The 18,787-nt window shown below is 39.5% G+C and overlaps 1 protein-coding gene across 3 annotated transcripts in view; it reads right to left on the bottom strand.

Moving 5' to 3' along the window:
* kcnq3 (potassium channel, voltage gated KQT-like subfamily Q, member 3) overlaps window positions 1-18,787 on the bottom strand; it is an 87,046-nt gene that overhangs the window by 15,212 nt on the left and 53,047 nt on the right. For all 3 annotated transcript variants that reach the window (XM_015378315.1, XM_015378314.1, XM_015378316.1), the window contains 3 exons: window positions 2,197-2,287; window positions 1,971-2,097; window positions 238-410 (listed from right to left, as the gene is read on the bottom strand). In XM_015378315.1, the coding sequence (XP_015233801.1) occupies window positions 238-410; window positions 1,971-2,097; window positions 2,197-2,287 (391 nt within the window). The remainder of the gene's footprint in view (window positions 1-237; window positions 411-1,970; window positions 2,098-2,196; window positions 2,288-18,787) is intronic.

The raw sequence follows: 18,787 nt of genomic DNA, 5'->3' as shown, positions 1-18,787 counted from the left end.
AACTCTCCGTCTTAAAGCATCACCTTTGAAACTACATGACAACTTCCAGAAGTCATCTGTGTCTCAAAGGCTTTTTGAGCTTTTATTCACACATTTGCAAAAGATTAATATAAAAATAAGAGAATTGGTCATTTTAGCTGTTTTTCTAAATCTTAGAAGCAACTTGAATCATTGATGGGATTAACTTTCCGTATTTTTATATGCATTTGTTTCTCTCTAGAGTTCCTTCAGCCGTACCTTACTGTGTGCGTAGATTGCAGAGCCAAGGAGTTTCCACGTCCCCCCTCTCCGGTCCATGCGTAACATCCGCAGTATCTGCAAGAAGCGCAGGCTGCGCAGGGACGTGGCCAACACATTACCTTGGTTTCGCACCGCCACCACTGGCACCGAGGCAATAAGCACGAAGATGTCTAGAAAAGAGCCAGGAAAAGTTGTAAGAGGAAGATTGATAAATTAAGGAGTCTTAGTAGAAGAACAATACATTTTTTTAAGATTGAAAAGAAATCTACTACTCAAAGTTTTTCAAGAGATATAGGATGCAGATGTCCACAGAGGCTTTTACTCAATGTTCAATGAAAAAAAACATAATTCTAAACATAATTCTAAAGCTTCTATGGTGGCAGGAAGGATAGTTTAGTAAAAGTTTCTTGTGGCTTTGCTTAGTAGAGTTGGATGTAGGAGTTTGCTCTGAAATCGAAGGATTGACGGTTCAAGCCCCGACTCCGACTTTCAGTGTCGTTGTGTCCTTGGGCAAGACACTTCACCTGCAGCCCCGCTTCTGTCAGTGAGCCCCAGGGCAGCTGTGGCTACAATGTAGCTTGCCACCATCACTGTGTGAGTGTGTGCGTAAATGGGTGAATGAATGAAGTGTAAAGCGCTTTGGTCAAGTCTGCTGACTTGAATAAAGGCACTATATAAGTACATGCCATTTACCATTTACCATTTATGAGGCAAAGCTGCTACAAAACATCCAAAGGCCTGCTATATCCCAACAACAAGCTTTCATTACTATTTGGATATAGCTTTAAAGAAAGCTGCAATGGACAAAATGTATTAGAAATACATCTAACAAAGCTTTATTTCTGATTGATATTTTGCAGTTTTCCCATTCCATATATTTCTAATTTGTCCGTACCATTGGATAGGGATGTATTCAATATTTTATGTTTGTAATAACTGGCATTTCTTAGCCACAGGGGGTATTGGACCATGTGGTGGAACTACAGGGACGTTTTACATGTGCCATCCAATAACTCCCATCACATCATTTTTATGTACTTTTGTGTATGATGTAAACCGAACATAATAATCAATCACATCCACATCAGTCAGCAAAGGAGAAACCTATGATCATTATTGGGCTGATGTTTCTGCAGCCTGGTCGCAGCTAAGAGCTGCAGGGTCTGTAAGGTTGGATTTAGGCTTCCATAGATCTTTGGTGGGAGTTTAAACGGCTGAAGCTGTTCTAAGTCTGGACAAACTAAGAGTTTCTGGTGCTCCAATGAGTTTGTAGATGTCCTGATGTTCACAGAAAATAATTGACAGGAGGATTTCAGACCAGTTACGGGAAATGCATTCTGAAAAGCTGCTGAATTGGTCTGGGCAATGCTAAAAGAGATTCTATTACTCCCACTCGCTCTGCTCAGATAGTTGAACATTTTTGAGGTTTAAGTGTTTTCTATGGAAGCCCTGAAAGGTAAGTGAGAGAATAAAAGAAAAGGACAATTCTTAAAAAAAAAAAAAAAACTGCCCTTTAAGGGTATAAATAAACTTACTTGCCTTTCAGGACAGAAAATAAAAACAACTTGGAATTTTTCTCATCTATATATTTTTTTTCCCTTTACTTTTAAACCCACCAAATCTAACCATAGCATATTTTCAGCACTCTGTATTTAATTATTGGTTTAAATAAAAAGAAAAAGACTTAATCAATCTAATTACGTAACATACTTAGGATTCCACCTCCTTACCCAAAATGCACAGTGGTTTACGAGCAAACTTAAGCCTCCCCCTCCATCCTTTGTAGCGACAGCAACAACCTGCTGCCCAGATTCTCAGTGCAAACTCTGCTCCGAATATGAAGATGGCAAAAGTTTCCTGCAGAAACAACATGTTCAATCACTGGCTGCATGTGTGTTTTTTGTGTGTTAGGAGTTTTCAGTTACATCGGCTGCTGAGGGACTGAGTCGTTCTCACCAGTATAACCAGCCAGTGTGCCGAATCCTTCTCATGTTCCCTGAATGTGGTCAGTATGGCCAGGATCAAGCATCCCAGAACAATTAGAAATCTGCAGAAAGAAAAAAAAACAGTTCAGTTGAAGCACCCATGCAGTGATTGCATTTTTAGAAAACATATAACAGTGTCATATTTATGAGATACATCTGTTAAAATAGAGCAACAATTTTGGAGAAAAAAAAGGTTTGTTTTGTCGCTACCACTAGAGGGTGATGTCTTCCTTTGAAATGAGGCTACATATCTATGACCAGTGAGCTTAGCCCAGTTATTTTCTGGTTTTGCTCAGTGCCTTTATTAAATAATAATGGACATTGGACTAGTATGCTGGATGTTCACAGGCAGATATTTGGCAATTAAGAAACATAAACGGTTGGGGTGACTTTATAACCCATTTATTCTGGGCTTTAGGAAATTGGGTCTAAATGTTTCTCCTGCTTTCATGTCTCACTTATTTCTTAAACAGAACAAACTATAAATGTGTTGTTTTTTTAGTGTAAACCTAAAATAAGTCAGGCACATGTTTAACGGACCATGACCACTACTGCCCCCTGGTGTTAAAACTAGAAACACAAATAAATACTACCAACCTGTACTTCCAACAAAAAAGCTATTTTGGCTTAAAAAGCTTAATGCTCAGTTTATAACTAAGGCTGACATACATCAGTTTCCACATAAAGCACCTCATGCCAGTTTATTTGTTGGGTTTATTTTACTTTAGTGAAATAACTGTTCTTTTACACATATTTTTGATCCCAGTTATAAAACAATTCAATTAAATGTAGTTTATTTTACCAGAAATGTATAAAAGAAATCGTTCTTAGTAAACCCAGCTGATTGCAATGTGTCACTGACTCGATCAAAGGACAAACATCTGGCAACATCCTGAGCATGCATGTGGCGATATGGGTAAGAAAAACAGAGTCTTCACATCCAGCCAGCAAGTCTGTCCTCTACCATCCACCAGGACATCTCAATAACCTGAGATTGTCCAGAAGGTTTTTATACCAGACATCGAAGCTAAACAGGAACAGACGGCCTCATTAAGTTCTCCCAAAAGGTGAATCCAACGACTACAAGTCATCTACCTGACCACAGCAGAGGAGTCCAAACTAAAGGCTAAGTTGGAGACCTCTAGAGTTGATGGGGTTACTTGTTTTACTCTGCAAATGATGAATACAGAGATTAACATCCTTGCTTGTACCCCTGCAATTATAGCATTAATATGCCGTTTTAATACACAGACTTTTTTGGTCGTCCTTATCCTTACATTTGTAGATACTACCCCAATTCAAACCACAAAATCAACATTTATAAATTGCTTTGGATTTTCACTCTTTACAATGAAGAAAAAGATTGATGCCAATCAGGGATTTTCCTGAAACTTCTTTGGAGAGGTAATACTTTTCAGCTCTCTCAGCTTAAAGCTGTTTTTCCTCTAAGGTTGGTTTTAGTCCTGTTGCAAGCAAAAGAGCATCGATCTTTGCTCAATATGATTTGCAGATATAGATCTACCATCTGTTCAGCATTTATGGGTTCAGCATTTATTGTTCTAAACAGAGAGCAAGGAGGATGCCCATTAAATGCAGCACATGGAGGGTACTGAAAGCAGGAATATCTTAAATCATTAATCAGGATGTTATACTTTATGTGTTCTGTTTTTAGCCTGAACAAGAAGTTTATATTGTCTATATATATATATTGCAAAAACAAACTAAAAGGAACAAACGTAGAGTGCAACAAAAGAGGAGACTGTCTGAGGATTATTTATGGAACAAAACTAGTTTTACTTGGATAATATCAAAAAAATCAGCTCAAACAAATTATTAAACAAACAAACTAATGTCAGTGAAACAAAAATGTTTAAATTAGATTGAAAGATATAAAAATACACACAATAAAATGCTAAACTGAACGAGTTATCTTGTGGCTTTATTTATACCTTGAACTGTTAATATTATTAGATGAACTAAAAGTGTGGATGTACGCTGAGACTCTCTGTGGTACTCCATTACCTGCCTGTTGGACAAATAAATGGAGCACAGAATCCCATCTGTGTTGTGATTGGCAATCAAGATTTTCCTGTAGAGAAAAAGCCAGCAGGACATCAAAGGAGAACTCTCTCTCCATCTATTCTCCTGTGCAAGGGCAAGGTGAGGCAAGGCCTGCTGCCGACAGTGTTAGACCAAACCCGGAGTCTCGGATGGAGGAGGTCGAAGTAATGAAGCTTTTTATCCAAGCAGGGGACAAACAGAGGACAGAGAGGTGGAGGAATTGTTTTTCCTTGTTTTTTTGTTTTTTAATCACAGCAAAAGGTCAAAGAGTTTCACTTCACTCATCATATGGGTCAATAACACCTTCAAATACAGCGAAAATATCTGCTTTAGGATACACTGACGTCCCAGTAAATACTGAAACATACTAAGATGTTTAAAACTATTCCAAATCCAACAGCTTCATATGCTTTAACTGCTTTTCAAAGTCACGTGGCATTAATGATCAACCATCCTCTTTAATTCCTTCTACATCCTTTAGCCCGGAGGAGGTCCTGCCCTGATGGGGCTCCCTGGTGCTGATACGCCCCTGGAGGATTCCTAACAACCAATTTATGGACGAGATTCAATAAAGTGAGTGCAGACGCTGCATTTCTGACAGTTAAATCACTCAGTTTTATGCAAATAGCGGTGAGGAAGGGCGGTAGCAGCGCGGTCGTAATGACTTCAGACAGAGGGACAAGATAAGAGTGTGTCCTTTATTAAAGCCAGGATCCCAGAGGAGGTTTTTATAACTGCTATGACATGCTGGAATGAAGCACACCAGGATAAGGATATCATTGTGCTTCATCAGCAAGTTTACATGCCCATATCTCACTGAAATTTTTTTTTATTTATACATTTTTTCTCCAAATTTATGCAATAGTAAAGACTAAACTCCAGGTCGGAGTACGGTACTCATATTAGTCCTGATTTACTCCTTAATATAAATACATTTGGATTACAGCCCAGTCTGAGTACATTTAATAGGTTTTTGATATATTTTCAGTGTATTAAGAAGTGATTATTCTTCAAATGTGTTCTTAGAATTCAACCTGTGCAAGAAGATGTCTCCTAGTGGTCTGTTTGAAGGGGGTTGTTACAGCAGAATCATCTCTGTGGGCTTTACTCTCATTTTGCTCTCTGGTGATTTATTATTTCTTGCTTGGTTTCACGCTGGACAGAGTTCAGGCTGCAGCCGGGTCAGGTTGCTTTAAGAGTTCGACCCTGACAACAGGTTAGATTTGCAGCCCTTTGAAATGATGCCAAGAGGAGACGTTTATTAGTGAGGATGCACCTCGTCTTACAGTGACAGTTCAGTGGTGGGAGCAGAGAGAGGAATATAAGCACTCTGGGCTTGGATTTGCTGACCCTGCAGGACAGTTTTAGCCAACTTCTGGAAGTGATGTCAATGCATGATTCTATGGCCTGCAGGTGGAGATAACTGTGGACAGAAAGTGTCATTGAGCTGTTTTTGTTATGGTGCACAAAGACCATTTGTTTGAAAAAAGCAAAAACAATGTCTTTATATGCTGAAAGAATTGTGATTCTTTAAAATCAAGCAAGAAGTTTTAACATGGATCGCATGGTTTATAGATTTCTTATTGAATCTGTTGTTGCTTTAAACCTTTTATCCAGGTACAATATTCTCACTGTGAAACAAAACCCAACTATCCCTGATTACAGATCAATCAGCAAGATAATCGGTTCCCCATTTAAACCTTACCCTCTGAACTAAAACACAACTACCCAGTGATCTGGAACCGCCTACCCCCCCCCTAACACCCCCCATTTGATCTTTCCTAATTTTTGTTTGGTTCGAGTCTTTTTAAACCCTGATCTAAAGTTGATAAGGGAAACAGAAAATCAATCACTAAAGACTTGCTATCGCTAGTCATGAAATCGTTTGATTTCTGGTGTTGGAGTATCTGAAGGTCATGACAGGCTCCTTGTTGGGCTGCCTGCAGTTAAAGTGGGACTACATTTCCTGCTGCACCATCTCAACCACCCAGACTTCAGCTCAGGCTTCAACAACATCAACCCAAACATCCTCGACCAGAAGATCAGCCCCTCACTGTGCCAGCCTCCACCAATCAGTGGATCACCAGCTTACTGACCACGAGCACTGAGTGAGGCTTGGAATAGGTTTTTAAGTCCCTCAAAGCAACCTTCCACAGGAGCTGCTGATGAACTGCTACACCCCTGATATTCAGTCTTGTCCACAACTGTCAGAAAAAGGGCCGCTAACATCTCTACAGACCACACACATCTTGTAAACAGACCCTTTAGACATTTACCTTTTAGGTCATTGATATCTAGCAACTCTCTGTGCTACTGGTCTTTAACTTTGACCAAGTGATTAACCAATAAAAGCTGAGGGTTTTCCTGTTTACCGTCAGTTACCAGACTTGCAGACCTGAGCCCATGATTTCTGGAAAATTGCAGTAGAAGACAGTAGAGGTGATTAAAACTCGGCTGTAGCAGCATATATCTGTATTTTGTTCTGTTTTGGTTATTAGCAAAGCTTTTAGTAGTGTGTTTGATCATAGGGTGTCTTTTTTATTACTCTGAGGTCTAAGCTACATCACATCGTCCACTGTTGATTTATCATTATGGTATCATGAATCAGCAACTTAAGCTGTGTTGAAGATGCACAGCACAATTACGACACCATTATATTACATCAGACCATAACAAAAGATTAAAGCTAAAAAGGATTCAACACATTTCTGCCTTTCCAGAACAAAAGAGGCAGTGTTGTTGCACTTTGAGTTCAGTTTGATTAACTAATTTTCTAAAATGGCTGTAAATTTATGGTAGTCTCAACTTATTGAGGTGTCCAGACTATTATAATGTGCAAAAACATGTTAACTAAATATGTTGTTGCTTTATTAACTGAAAACCAAGTCCTCAGCCACTCTATATTGTAGGATATGAAGTAAGATTCCAAAAACTATTTTTCAGATAAACAAGACGACAGAAAACTCCACAAGAACAGGTTGTGAAAAGTCCAAATAAAGAAAGACAAAAAAATATATATCTTATCTTTCACTGAGGCATTTCAATAATCTTTGTTCAAAAACTGTTTAGAGAAGAAAAGAATGACAAAGTTATTTCATATTTACTTGTCACCTTGTCTAGTTTCTGCAAACACATGAAGGGAGAGAGTCAGAGCTAGTATGCAGATCCATGCAAGCAAGTAAAGCCCTTATGGACTATGAACAAGAGAGCATTCGAGGTTATGAAAACGTTAAAACCAAGGTGCAAAGTATGTATTAGCAAATGGGATTCATATACCATAATTGAAGATTTGAATTTTGGCTAAACCACACAGACATGCTACTTTTTTAAAAATGGAAATAACATCTAGAACAGGGGTGGGCAACTCCAGTCCTTGAGGGCCGGTTTCTTGCAACATTTAGATTCATCCTTGGTCCAACACACCTGAATCACATGGTTTAATTACCTCCTCTATATGCAATTAATTTCTCCAGAGTCCTGTCAATTATCTGTTTACATGATTCAGGTGTGTTAAGTCAAGAAAATATCTAAAAGTTCCAGGATACAGACCCTCCAGGACTGGAGTTGCCCACCCCTGATCCCAGAACTCTTTAGGGGCACAAAACTTTATAGGTCTTTTGTGTTTTTTGTATAGTTACTTTTTAAAACTTAATGTCTGGAGTTTTTAGTCCTAACATCTGGAATACGTTTTCTGCTGTTGTGTCTTAATACGGCGGAAACAGTTCATTAACCACTGAACTGCACAGAAACAGCAGGTCTCAAAAGCTTTTTTAATACTCCCCCAACAACAGTTTATTCTATCAAACCAGGTATTTGGAGGAACCCCTGCATTTCCATCAACAGTGTTAAATAACATATCACCTCTTGCTTCTCTGCTGAAGGAAACAATGGCGAAGCTGAATTTCTGATTCCCAACCATACATTTAAGGTTTTCTTGATAAACATTAAATAGGTAATTGTTCATGCATGTTAGTGACAGTGATACTGCCAAGAAATCAAGGAAAATTTAACCAACAGACCAGAAATAAAGTTTAACTTGTTATTGAGGCCGTTCAGGCCGATCAATCGTTCCTAAAGGGCATCCCTGGCTCATCAATCAACAGCGTTCCTCTGACTCTGAGCTCATTTATCAATCAGCGCCTGTCTCACTGTGAAGTTATTAACAGAACCAAACGTGCGATGATGAAAAATCACACTGGGTAAAAGTCTCATAAGAGGCGATGGAGAGGAGGATCTATGTCTGGCTTGTCCTTTAACGAGCCTCTGTCTGCGTTTATAGCAGAGATTGAATCAGAGGCGTTGACCCGATTTTCAAGGAGTGGCGTAGTGACTGTAGAGATAGTGAGAGCAATACTGCAACACCCTGCCTGATAGTAATAGTGAAAATGAAAATAGATGTGATGCTTCAACCTCAGACATTGAATGACACCAGAAGCTCATGCCTGGTGAGATTACAGAGAAAAACATTTGCGTTTCAATTTACAGTAGCAGCCATTCAAAATGGCCCTTCTCAGTCAAACGCCAGCCGAATGGCAGCCCGTTTCCCTCCAACTCCCAGCAGAATCCCCCCCAACTTTCAGCCACTGGAGTGACCCCCTCGTTCTCCTGGACGTGCATAATTTACATAATAACTCTGACTTCACCATTTCACTGAATTAGAGGATCTGACCAGGAGATAGTTGTTTTCTTTAGATGTTAATGTCCACAAATCATGACAGAAAGAATATTTTAGTACAAATATTGATGTTGAAAAAGGAATTTTAAGGGACCAGCCAAGGGCCTGTCAAGGAAAGTGGGGAAATATTGAATGACTTCTAAGAAAACAGGCTTCAGTGCATAAACCGCCAGACGATGTCTCACTCCACTGTTGGATAAGTGCGTCCCATTTCCCTACTGGACAATGATCTCCACAACAATGTTGGACAAAGTCTCCAACCTGACTCTGCAAAAGTATCTCTCACACCACTGTTGAACAATGTTTCCCCTTTTCCACTTTGTAAAAACAGCTTTCATACCACAGTTGGATATTATCTCCCACTCCCCGGTGTCTCCATCTCCACTGTGCAAAAATGTTTCCCACACCAATGTTGGGACAAAGTCCCCCATCCTACAGTGCAAAAATATCTCCTTGTTGGATAATATCTCTCACCCACTGTTGGACATTGTCTTCCACCCCTCTTTTGAAAAAAACTCTTGCAATGCCCTGTTGGACAGTGTTTCCAACTCCATTGTTGGTCAATGTCTCCCATCCCATCCGTGAAGCTGTTGCATAAAGTGTTACTGCAGAGCCTCCCTCCCAGCATCTGTTAGTTTGATGATTATCACTTCTATCTATAAATTCAGTTTTATTCAAAAAGTTATACCCATAATGAACTTCTCTAATCAGTTACACGTCTTTTAACTTGAATATTGTGTCTTAATACCTGCAGATTACTTTCTTTGTAAATTCCTTCTGTGTTTTCTCTTACTCTCAATCATATATATATATATATATATATATATATATATATATATATATATATATATATATATATATATATATATGTGTGTGTGTGTGTGTTGCTCTTGTATTAATCTGTATGCTTCAGCTTGCCTTTGCTGCTTTGAACCTGCATTTTTTCTGCTTATCGTCAATAAATAAATTTGTTTTCTATTTGAATCTAATCTTTTGCCTTATATTTAGATGAGAGCACGCATACAGTTTGTACCCTCAACAGTTCACAGCTGCGTAATTCATCACCAAACTCTCGTCCGGACTGAGTTTCCGATGGCATTGCCTGAAAAGGCTGGGAATTGTCACCTGAGTGCCCTCGAGGCTGGGGCAGCCATTACTGCCTTGGCAGGAGGAGGTGTCAGCAATCAGTGTCAGGCGTCCAGCAGAGCTGTTCATTAGCACAAATACTCTTCTCGCCTCACTGACTCTGATGTCTGTCGCCTTGTCCCTCTGGTCTGGACTGATGGAAAGGGGTTTCCTTTTGTCACATTTAGCAGCTCATTTAGTCTGTAACTGCAATGTTCAGTTACTCCCAAAAAGACTAAATGGTCAACATGGAACGATGGGACTCCTGGATGGACAGATGTGCTGCAGGTCTGCATCCTTACTCCTTTCTTGTCCTTTAGCATTAGCAATTAAGAAGCAATTACAACTTTAGCCTCTTCACCATACAGTAGTATGTCTCTTTTACTGCATGTTGTGAAAAAAAATTTGGATATGCAATTAAATCTGTACATGAAAAACTAATTATATTCTGCAGGCAGCTATACAGAAGGCAAGACAGTTGATATTTTACAGATAACAGACAAGGACATTCAGAAGTGAAAGATTTCCTAAATGGTAATTAAAGATACCTACAAGATTCTTACATAATATGAATGGATTAATACAGGTTACAAACTACTATGAGAATAATTTGTATCTGTATACAGCACGTGTTTATGCAATATTTGGGGAAAAGAAGTGTATTCATCATTAAAATTGCATGCTGTAATAACATCTGTTCACTGCATGTAACTCCCCTATTAAGCAGCTTACTACAGAACACTGGGGCCAAAGGTTTTTCTCGGGGATCTAGTCTGTGTTTCCAACAAACTCTCACAGCCTTTCCAGAACGCAGTTACTTAAAGCCTGTAGCTCGACTATGGCAACCTAAAGGTTAGAATGACTTGTCTTGATGCAGACTAACAAGCTGATCACAATACCTGCATGCAGGTGTGGCAGGGAACAGAAATAGATCAACTTTAGGGTCAGTAGACATTAAACCCACTGCATCTTAACAATACACAGCGCTGGATATGAAGAAAGAAGGTTTGCCTGAGTTATAACAGTTTAAACAGACAGAGCCGTTTAATTTCCAGGAACCTGCAATTAGCAGCAGATGAGAATCAGTGTTCTTTTTCTTTATTAGCCATGTGGAACAAATAATTCTTGTCTTATAGCTGCAGTAATAAAAACAAATGTTTCTAATGGTTAAAACCAACAGGAGCAACCAAACAGTTTAAGCTCTCTAGAAGGTGATTATGTTTAACACCTCAGGACATCTCTAATGGTAACATGTTGCTAATTAGCAACTTCACAACAAACCTTTATTATTCTGAAATCATTGTTAAGGTTTGTTAACAGCGCCACATGTTGTGGGTTTAAAAGCTCATTGTAGGTATGATGGGGAAAACAACTCTATGCTCAGCAAATGTATTCAAAAAAGGAAAAAGGAAAAAAAAAAAGCATTGATGTGGGAGTGTGTTGTCTCTAAAAGATCTACAATTCTTCCAGGTCAAACATCATGTCAGCTTTTCTCGGGTTCCTGTTCTCTTTCACTGGTTATTGACTTCCTGTTACTCCGTCCTTTCCTCTATTCCCCTCCAGGAGATGCTTTGTGGGTCTCCATGGCAACAGCCGCTCACTGAAGCATCCCTTTTTCCTCCATCACCATGGTGACACCTTCTCCCCTCCCTCCCTGCTGACAGGGAACACCGGTTATACCTCTACTGTGAATGTTTCCATGGCGATGAGAGCTCAGCAGATGAATCGTATGGTGAGCAGCGGGACGTGATTGGTTGATATCAGAGTGGCCGCCTTTTAGAGCGAGTAAACAGAAATCCTCCCAGACAGAAGCAGCATGAGCATCGGGCCATCTGATCAGATAAGGTCATGCTGCAGCTGCTTCATGGCGACTTGATACTGAACAGTTATTAGAAGGAAAATGATGAACCCAAAGATTAAAATATTAAATAAAAGCAAACTGATAGTAATACATATCAATACATAAATGAAACATCCCTACAGTGGTTCATTACCGGCTTCGCTACTGCTGGTCTGGAAATCCTTCAAAGCAATTATTGACATAAAGATTGCATTTCAATGGTAGGAGACCAATAGAAGTCCATACTTTGTCAGGAAAAACAGGAAACTACCAAAAAAAAAAATAGGAGCTGCCTCAGGTTAGTTGCACTGGATTTTATTCAGGGCGATCTAAGTAAAGGGGGCTGCATACAAAGCAATGACAGATTTCAGACCTTACCTTCCATTTCTCTAATGATGCATCCTTTGTAACCATCGCCTAAATCCTGACCAAACATTGAGGGCTGAGGTTTGAATGGTCAAAATGAGAAAGCTTGGAAGGTGGAGTATCAGGAGGACCAGACAGAAACTGGGAAACTTAACAATACACTTTAAGTGGTTCCACAGAAAACCACATCAATAGGTTGCATTAAAAATCACACATTTCCAAAACAATCTACACCTAAAGAAGGGGTTTTAGTATACAGTCGGGAGGATTACATTAGACTTCTGTTAAGTTTGAAAAGTCTTTATTGGACTTTAAACATGTTTCTCTAGTTTAAGCTACATCATAGATAAACTGCTGACGATTTTCAGAGATAAAATAAGGCCTGCGGTACATTTAGCAGCGCTACAGATCATAAACCAAAGATTTAAAAGAATGAGAAAGGAACGCTATTTGAAGAACAGTAAGAATGTTGCCCCTTCTCCATCTTTTGTTGTGCACTGCCAGCCAGACTGTCTGAAAGAAGCTATCTTTATCTCTATGAATCAGAAAGTGAAATTTTGTTGTATAGAAAGAGTTATAACTATGAATATGTAAAGAATAATGGTGTAGGAACAGAGAAAGCTCCAAACATATTTTATCCTACAACTTTTTATAAAATGATCAACCATTGATACACTCAGAAGTTTTGGAGGGAGGTTATTAGGTGTCTATCTGAAGTGTTTATGGTTAAAGTCCCATTAGAGGTTAAAATCTGTGTTCTAGGAATATACCCAGTGGAATTTAAATAATCACAGACTAAAACCAAATTGATAGATTATGGACTTCTTCAAGCCAGAAGATCTACAGTATTGCATTATGCTGGAGGAGCATGGACGCCCCCTCCCTGGGACTCTGGAAAAGAGAAATTGCAAATTGGCTCGGACTGGAAAGATTAACATATATCGCCAAGGGTAAACAGCAAGACTTTGAGAACCTCTGGGAGCCATATATGAGGATCATAGAGACTGAAGGCGGAGCTTATTAAATGGATGTCTTGAATACAGTTTGTATTTCCATATGGTCTTGTTATTTTTCTGTGTCATAATCTAAAGAGTTTTGTATATTTTAGAACAAATGCAGGTTTGAATGGTGAGTACATGAGTGAATGCCAGTGTGCAGAAGTTCATGTCTGCAATGTAAGTTTATTGTACCTTAAAAAAGGAAAATTCAATAAAATATATTGGAAAAAAAAGAAACATTGATACACTAATGTTACTCTATAAACAACGTTAATCCATAATGTAAAAAAGCAATAAAACTAAAGGATTTATTTTATATTGCTTTGGTCTCTTTATCAAAGTCAATATCCAGATCTACATAATTTTAGTTTGTAAACACTCAAATAGTTTTTTAACTTAATGAAGATGGTGTGTCTCCATACTAGATACAGCTGACCTGAAAGTGTTTTCGGAAAGCCTGTACTTCTACTATCCCTGCTTCATGCTGATCTAGACATAAATCTGAGATTGACAGGTGTGTGGATGGCAAAATAATTGTGAAGGATGAGTCTATAGAGGGCTCCAAGATAGTGCTTGAACTGTGCAATACTACCCAGCAAAATATATTGTATGAATGAGCTCAAAAAGAAATGACATCAAAAGCTTTCTAAATGTCCTAAATTGAAGGTAAGGAAAATGTGCCATGTTTTGTTTCACATTATTTGGAAATTTGCCTCCTGTTTATTAAACATGGATATCTGCGGTCTGTTCAGGAAATTGGTGCAACTGCACGCTGAGGTGGGAGCCATGAAGTCCGCATTGAAACTTCAGGTGGACCAAAGGGAAGACCTTTGTGTGATCATAACTGACGTGAACGGACAGGTGTGCTGCCTGGGGTATGCAGAATCCGGTAGCTGAGGGGCAGTACTGGTGTGGATCTGTCCCTGTGAACGCGGAGGTGACAGAGGATGGTGACCGTAGGTGCCACGAAAACCTCAGAAGCAAATGCTGTGAAACTGTCAGTTACTAAGGTTGCTGGGTCTGCAGTAGATGTTGGGAGGAGGGACATGGATTTGGCGAGCATACTGTGTTTGAAAGCCACCCCTGGCGATGGCAAGATATCTGGTCCAACTACGTATCTGCTTTAATCCCAAATGTGCAGTGCTGTTGTGCAAAGAGGAAAGGTGATATGGGGGATTACACTGTTCTACACCTGGAGTGACAAAGCCTGCTAAAAGTATGGCTATTATGGGCAAAGGGGCCATAGGAAACATAAAAAACAGGGGAGTGTTTTTGCTTCTAAATTATTACCTGACCTGGATGTAAAGACATTAACTGGCTATCTTCAAGGCCAACTGGGTCGTCAATAACAGGCTTGCCTCTTTCAAACTCTCATCTGAATGTAATGATGTGGCAGAGATGTACATTCCTGATCTCTGGCCAGTGGGAGATTATGGGTGGCATTTTTATGAGCCACATAGGGCTGGAACTGTGAGTATGAGCGGTGCTGTTCCTCCGATTATGCAAATGAGAGAGGCCTGTGGCCCTGTGGCCTAATAAATCTGAGCAAATGGCTTTTAAAGTTCTCTCATATAATTGTGGCAGGCCTGCACATGTGCCATAGTGCAGAGGACAAAGCTTGCCATGTTGTTGTAGGCAAACTTCTGAGTCAATGTGATGTTCTGTGTCTACAAGACTTTTCTGACAACGCAGGATTTAGAAATTATGAACTCTGTAAATGAACTTTTCCACAAGGCTTTTGGAGACCAGTGGTGATTTTGGTGATAAAATTACATGAAGACGTATTCCCGGTGGCAATATTATGGCATAAGAGGCTGGATCCTTGAAGTAGACTCGTGCAAAGCAATTCATCTGACACAAAATGTCAGATAAATGTCCACACCCCATATGAGTGCCTTGCAAATGAAACTGAGTATCTTAACAAACTGTTTTTTTTAATACTATCCATCTAAAAGTGTTGTTATGATCTGTAGGAGTAAAGAGGATAAATCTATTGAGTTTCCAGCTTTTCGGCTGTCAAATAATGTGCTGGTGCTCCAAAAAAAAAGTATCTTGGGCAAATTATCACAGAGAATTTGTTAGACAATGTAGGAGGGACATGAGGGTGAAAAAGAGCGGGGATCCAGGTGGAAAAAGGGTCCCAGCATTCTCGCGCACCATGCTCCTGCAACTGGTCCATCTTCACAAGCTGTTTTCCACAATGGCGATCATACAAACAACACAAAGGTATCAAACAGGAAATACGCATAGAGTAGAGCGGATGTCACCTACAATCAGACATGGGCAATGTGGAGTCAACAAGTCATCTCCATGTCATGTATTTGTTCTACCCAGCCACTGAAGCAGGTGAGTCCAATCTTCACTGTGAATTAACCTGTGCAGATTGGACTCACCTGGTTAATTGGCTGGGTAGATTAAATACATGACATGGAGATGACTTGTTGACTCCACATTGCCCATGTCTGCCTACAATTTCAGAGGGGTGCACCAGATTGTCTGCGGGGGCATATCTGCGTTAACTGTTTCTAAGTATAAATCAGCCTTAAGTGTGGTGCATGTACTGATGAAGTGAAGGTGGAACTATTTAAGCCATTTTGTAACTTTCTACACTGTTCACTTGTGGTCTACATATAAGAAAATCCAGCCTTCAAAGGCTGCAGTTTGCCTATAATGATGATTTGCAGGTATTATTGAAATGGCCAAGTCGGACTAGTGCGAGAGAGTTGTTTGTCAAACAGAGTCGATACCTTACATGCTGTTTTATGAAAGTATGATTTTATCTGTAGGATAAATGCATCTTGCAATGAAATAATTTTGCCTTACACCATACATAGTGCAATCAAATATCAGTCTTAGCTGTGGAGACACTGCTACTGCTGTTTCCTTAAATCTCCTATTTAATTGTTAATTTATCTGTAAGTGACTATCATCCAAAATTCCGTAAAAATTCAAAAAATATCCACTGGACTTGGTTTCTAAGATTTGAAGACGTTTCGCTACCTCTCCGTCTTCGTCTTCAAATCTTGGAAAGATTTTTTGAATTTTTACGGAATGACTATGACCTGGATGACTGAGAACCTTCATCAGCTATCATCCAAAAATGTGTCACGGAGAGGAGAGCAGGGATCTGTTCGACGTGCTGAATCCAAGGAGGAAACGTAAAGCTTTTACTGCAGTTAGGGATGTTTATCGTACCCTTTTTCTGTGAATCATTGTACAATAGGTAGACTTGCAGACTTATTTAGCTTTAAACTTGCGGTCAACAGAAATATTGGCACCCTGCCTTAGCCTTTCTCTGAATCAAACAAACAGACCCAGAGCAGGTAATATTCATTAAACAATCATTCAGCTCCAGACACATGCCAACAGCTAGTTACGGCTCCACGCACACATGCCCATACATACCTCTAACACATTCACCCTACCCTTAGAGACAAGACAAAAAATACACCCTTGCCTCTACATTATCCTTAGCCTGACTACAGCATGTTCAAATGCAGCATTTCTGTCAGATTTGCACCAATTGCTGTATCCTCACACATGATGCAAACCTCCATGCATCACAGGAAATATGAAAATCTAGTTGGAGGAACAGTCCTGTTTCATGAGACATCTTCCTGTGGATGATAAGGTTGACAGAAATCCCCCGTAAAGAGAGCAGTAAAGGTGAATTTTAATGTCTTGTCAGATATAGTGACCCTGAGAGAGAATTATGTTCTGGATTCAATCTTCAGCAGTCATTCAACAGGAGGCAGGGGTCCCCTGTTGACAGGAGGCCAATCCATCACAGACAAAGACAGGACAGAAAAACAACCATGCCCACGTATGCTTAAGGGAGATGTAGAGACTGCTGTGGGAGGAAGTCAGAGTCCGTTAGGACCTCTTTAGGAATGTCTACTTGCGAGGAAAGCTGTGGTAAAAGCTAGCTATTTGTTTATCCTTCACTGATTGCAAAACAAAGACTACAGAGTATCTACTAGCCTAGTCATAGAAAGCCTAAATTGAGCTGTTACCAGAGGAGCTCTACATCAGATCTATCCAATGTAATTTGTCTAACAGTGTTTCTATGATAGATAATAGCTGTAGGTGGGCTTAATAACATACCTCTATTCTTTGGAGAGATATTTGAATTAACTACTTTCGTTGATTTTTGTTTCAAATGCTGTGGCGAAATTTTACCATTAGTCTGATAAATGATAACATTCCATAAAAAAAAAGTAAGTTGCATCTTCCAAAACATATTTTTCCATGCTTCATTCCCTTAACCTCAGTAACCTTGTGAAACCAAGTTGGTGGTTACCTCTGAAATAAAGAGACATCTGAGGAAATAACAAGTTCTAATGAAGGGAAGGGTTCCATTTTATGTTCAATCTCTTGCTTGGCAGAAGCTACAAACCCCCATTCCAAAGGGGAGGACCCGTTTGTCACATTCAAATTGCATGTTTTCTAAGCCAAAACAAGGCTTTGTTTTTGGTCCATTCTATAAAGCTTCAAATTCAATGCTATTTTTGACATTTTGCATCGAAAAAGCTTCCTGGATGTGAAGCAAAACATCTTCAAACTGGGAAACAATGTCCAGTGGATTGTTTTTTTTTTTTTTAATTTTCTGTAATAGCTATGACCTGGATGATTGAGAATCTTCACCAACAAGCTAAAAACTTGTTCCTTCTCTTTTTAGATTTCATTGGCTTTACTAGAAGCAGGTCTTTACTAGTTCTACATCTTAGATAAGTAGCTCTTCAAGTTTGTGCTGTATTTCCTGTGCCCCAGCAGTGACCAAACCGGGGGAGAAAGAGTTTCTTTGCCTGCCATCATGGGACCTATTCCTATTATCTGTGTTCTCACTTAAAGTGGAGCCATCCTTAATAAGTAACAGCATAGGGTAGCCAAGGACCTTATGCCATTGCTAACAAAACTGCTTGGCCTCCTATAGTCATTAAAACTCAGGTACAGGATCCTTCAGTTCATCCTATTGAATGCAGATTATTTTTGTTATATCATCACTGCACAGCTCTCTAGGAATCAAGGTGGACAGAGCTACAAACTTGAAACTACCATTGCCGAATACAGCCATTTCATGCTGACCATTTGCCAACACAGGAACTGTTCAGGCAGGTTGATGACCATTGGATGGGAGGGTTTAAGCTGTATAGTAGTAGGACATGTGTACTGCATATGACATATCCTACTATATTAATAACACCTAAAATCCTGTTTTTTCAAGATGAATATACTATTTTGGCGGGATTGATTTTACCAACACAAAAAGATTTATTAACGGAGTAATTTATGGTCTGAGCTACAGTGGGCGCTGATTGGAAATTTACACTTCACTCACGCTCCGCGTGTTTTATGTATTGTGTGAAAAACATGTGACTACTATAGCCACTAGGTGGCAGTCTGACTCCATTTCGGCGTCCCATGAGTCAGAATTACATAGGTCGAGTAGCAGACTGGAAGGGGTGTCACGTGTTGCGAGTGTGTAGCGCAGTGGTTA

Source organism: Cyprinodon variegatus, unplaced genomic scaffold (genome assembly GCF_000732505.1).
Source record: "Cyprinodon variegatus isolate N-32 unplaced genomic scaffold, C_variegatus-1.0 Scaffold170, whole genome shotgun sequence".
NCBI classification, from domain to species: Eukaryota; Metazoa; Chordata; class Actinopteri; order Cyprinodontiformes; family Cyprinodontidae; genus Cyprinodon; species Cyprinodon variegatus.
Note: the sequence above shows the minus strand (reverse complement) of the source record. Positions and strands in the feature narration are given on the sequence as shown.